General features: G+C 45.7%; 1 protein-coding gene across 1 annotated transcript; it reads left to right on the top strand.

The window, feature by feature from the left end:
• The first annotated feature begins 236 nt into the window (after positions 1–236).
• Positions 237–1,370, top strand: LOC116971551 (forkhead box protein D3-like). Its single transcript, XM_033018785.1, has one exon. It carries the CDS (start codon positions 237–239, stop codon positions 1,368–1,370), a length of 1,134 nt encoding a protein of 377 aa, XP_032874676.1.
• Positions 1,371–3,149: the final 1,779 nt, after the last annotated feature.

Consider the following 3,149-nt stretch of genomic DNA (forward strand, 5'->3'; position numbering starts at 1 on the left):
CGCGCTTGCGCTAATTCCTCCCTATAAAGCTTTGTCAAACTCTCTTTGGCAGCAACAACAAAAGTCAAGACTTGTAGAGTCACGGAGGTGCCTTGGTTTCAGGCGAGCGGCAGATGATCTGAGCCCAACTTCAGGGGTAGGTACACCTGAAAACAAAAGGCGAGGCTGTTTCTGCTTCTCTACGTTGAAGGAAAACCTACCCGGGCAATTCTACCCTCTTCATTAGTGCCCATGATATGACACTTCGTGGAGATCTCCGGGTCGCGGGTCACCGCAAGGTGGTGGGGCAGGAGGAAGCGGAGATCGACATCCTTGGGGATGACGAACAAGGGGAAGAAGAGGAGGAGGAGTCCGATGGCCAAAGGCGGCGGGGTCTGTACTTTGTCAGCGGGAGACGGGACAGAGGCAAGGCGAGGACAGGAGAGGCAGAACACTGCGAGACAGACGGCTCGGTGGATTCTGAGAGTTGCGAGGTATGTCCCGGCATGAGCGCCAAGCCCAAGGCGAACCTGGCCAAACCTCCCTACTCATACATCGCGCTCATCACCATGGCCATCCTGCAAAGCCCCCAGAAGAAACTCACCCTGAGCGGCATATGCGAGTTCATCAGCAGCCGCTTCCCTTACTATCGGGAGAAGTTCCCCGCCTGGCAGAACTCCATCCGGCACAACCTGTCCCTCAATGACTGTTTCATCAAAATACCCCGTGAGCCCGGCAACCCCGGCAAGGGCAACTACTGGACTTTGGATCCGGCATCTGAGGACATGTTCGACAACGGCAGCTTCCTCCGCCGGAGGAAACGTTTCAAGAGGTACCAGCACCGAGAGGCCGAGCTGGCGAAGGAGCGCGGCGCATTGTTCCTCTATCACAATATCACCTGTTACGGCCGCCCTTACCTTCTACAGCCGCAGGCAGCCTTTCATCACTCCCCCTTCGGCTTCACCCCCGAGACTGCAGTCCTCTCCAGCCCCGCTCAAAGCCTACCCGACTCTCGCCTCAGCAGGAAGCTTCAGCACGCCCAGCCCAGCAGCGCTGCCCGCCAGGCACACCTTCAAGTCGCGGGTTCGAAGCCCGGCTCCGACATCTCCGGCCGCCCTTCCTTCAGCATCGAAGACATCATTGGAAGTTCAACTGTCCAACCGTGCACGCTGCATCCCTGCTCAAATTCTCAGACCCGGCCTGACTATTGTAGCCTTCTTCAATCAGCCCCTTGCCTGCTGGCTACAGTTTTAAACATGTCCACAAGGACAGCCTATGGCCACTTGAACAGTCCTCGGCGCCACGCTCTCAACCACGAAACAGCGCCCGCTCTGAAATTGCACTCAGCAGCAGTCTGTGCCGTCCCTGAGTGTCGGACAATCCAGCGTTAACTTAACCCCTCCTGGCCAGATCAGGAGGCAACTCGCTCAAGGAAGCACCATGTGAATTCCAGCGTTATCAATCCTTGAGGCTCCGTGGTTCGTTGTCTTATATTTAAACTGACATCTTGGCGGATGAGAAATAAAACCTTCGAGATGTTTACATCGAGCATGAGACAATTCCCAAATAACTAACAGAATACAGCACAGGGATGTTGAACTCATGGGGGGAGTATTGGCAGATCCGGCAGAAATAACAACTCGCCCATCTTTCGTTAGAACTTTTTACTTCGTTTCTATTTTGACAGATAAATACCGGGTACTTAAAGCATTTCTGTTTTTATTTCACTTTCCGTGTTTGAATGTGGCGGACGTAGGGTTGAAGAAATAGAGTTGAAATATATTATCGATGTATTTAATATAGGAATTGACGAGCATTTAATTATTTAAAATATGAATCAGTACCTCAGTAATCCACAACCACTTTGCGGCAGCTAGTCCCAACCAGTGTTGAAAATAGACTCCGTCACTTTTTGTTTGAAGTTATCAGATAGATTATATATTGTCACTTCGCTGGCCTACGCGTCGAAGTCGTGGGATATTCTTCAGTCGGAAAGGGTTAATTCTTCAGATACTAAACGGCAACTGCGTGATATAAAATATTGTGAATTATGCATGTTTATGTACAGAAGAACTTGAAACAAAACCGTGACTTTGTTTTTGCTGAACGTCGGGAGTTATCAATTGACTCAGAAGCAATAACCTTTCTGACCTAGGTGGAAATAATTGTGTTGCCGCTTCAAGTCGTAGTCTCCAAGAAACATGGTGTTTTAACATATTTTGTGAAATCGTTCGTTTTTATCGCACCTTTCATTGTGAAAATCACTATCTGATATCGCAGTATCGATTAATTCCACAGTGGCAGCATATTAATCAAAAGAATCGAAGTTCAGTGTTCCTTGTATACTTGTCACTCGTGTGCTTAAGTAAATAAAGGAAAGACTTTCTGCAGGAAAGTATCAGCTGAGTTTTTTTTTCTTGAATATTTTCGCTGAGTTAATGGTTCAAATCCTGATCTGGAGATCCGAATACAAAAATTATGTTGACATTTTGGTGAAAGAAACAAAGCGTGATACAAGTGCCGCCTTCGGTATGACTAACAGGTCGCTGTTATCAGATATTATCACGATATCAGATTGCTGTTGCACATTTTACACGAAAATTGGTTGTCGCTTTTCTCCACAATATATTTGAAATGTACTTCACTAGTTTTGTAATGCTCACAGCGAGACATCTACTGAATATATTACTTGATAATTATGTGTTTGGTTGTATTCAAATGTTGCATCGACAATATTTAAAGATGAATTGAAGCACAATGTAACTATAAAATTCTTGGAGCTCAGGAATTACTCAACTGTTACTGAACTAGCGAACATTGGTATGTATATTAAAGATAACGGTGGATAACAATAACTATAACGATAGCTATTATATAATAACATGCTACATATAAAGGATAACACTGTCACGTTTAAATTTCTGCAAGGATTAAGATAAACATGGCTAATCGGTTAATCGTAACTAGTCTCACTATTTCCCGCAGAGAATACATAACACAAGTAACCAACCGGGCGACACTTCTCAAATAAATGAATTTGAACAAAAAAAAACGAAACAAACCACGAATATATTTATTTTAGCTGCGGCGTTTCAGAAGGGAAAGGCAATTTGAATCCTTGTGCTCCGTAATCGAAGTATATGCGTGATTGTCATCACATCATATAACTA

Source organism: Amblyraja radiata, chromosome 3, assembly GCF_010909765.2.
Source record: "Amblyraja radiata isolate CabotCenter1 chromosome 3, sAmbRad1.1.pri, whole genome shotgun sequence".
Lineage (NCBI taxonomy): Eukaryota > Metazoa > Chordata > Chondrichthyes > Rajiformes > Rajidae > Amblyraja > Amblyraja radiata.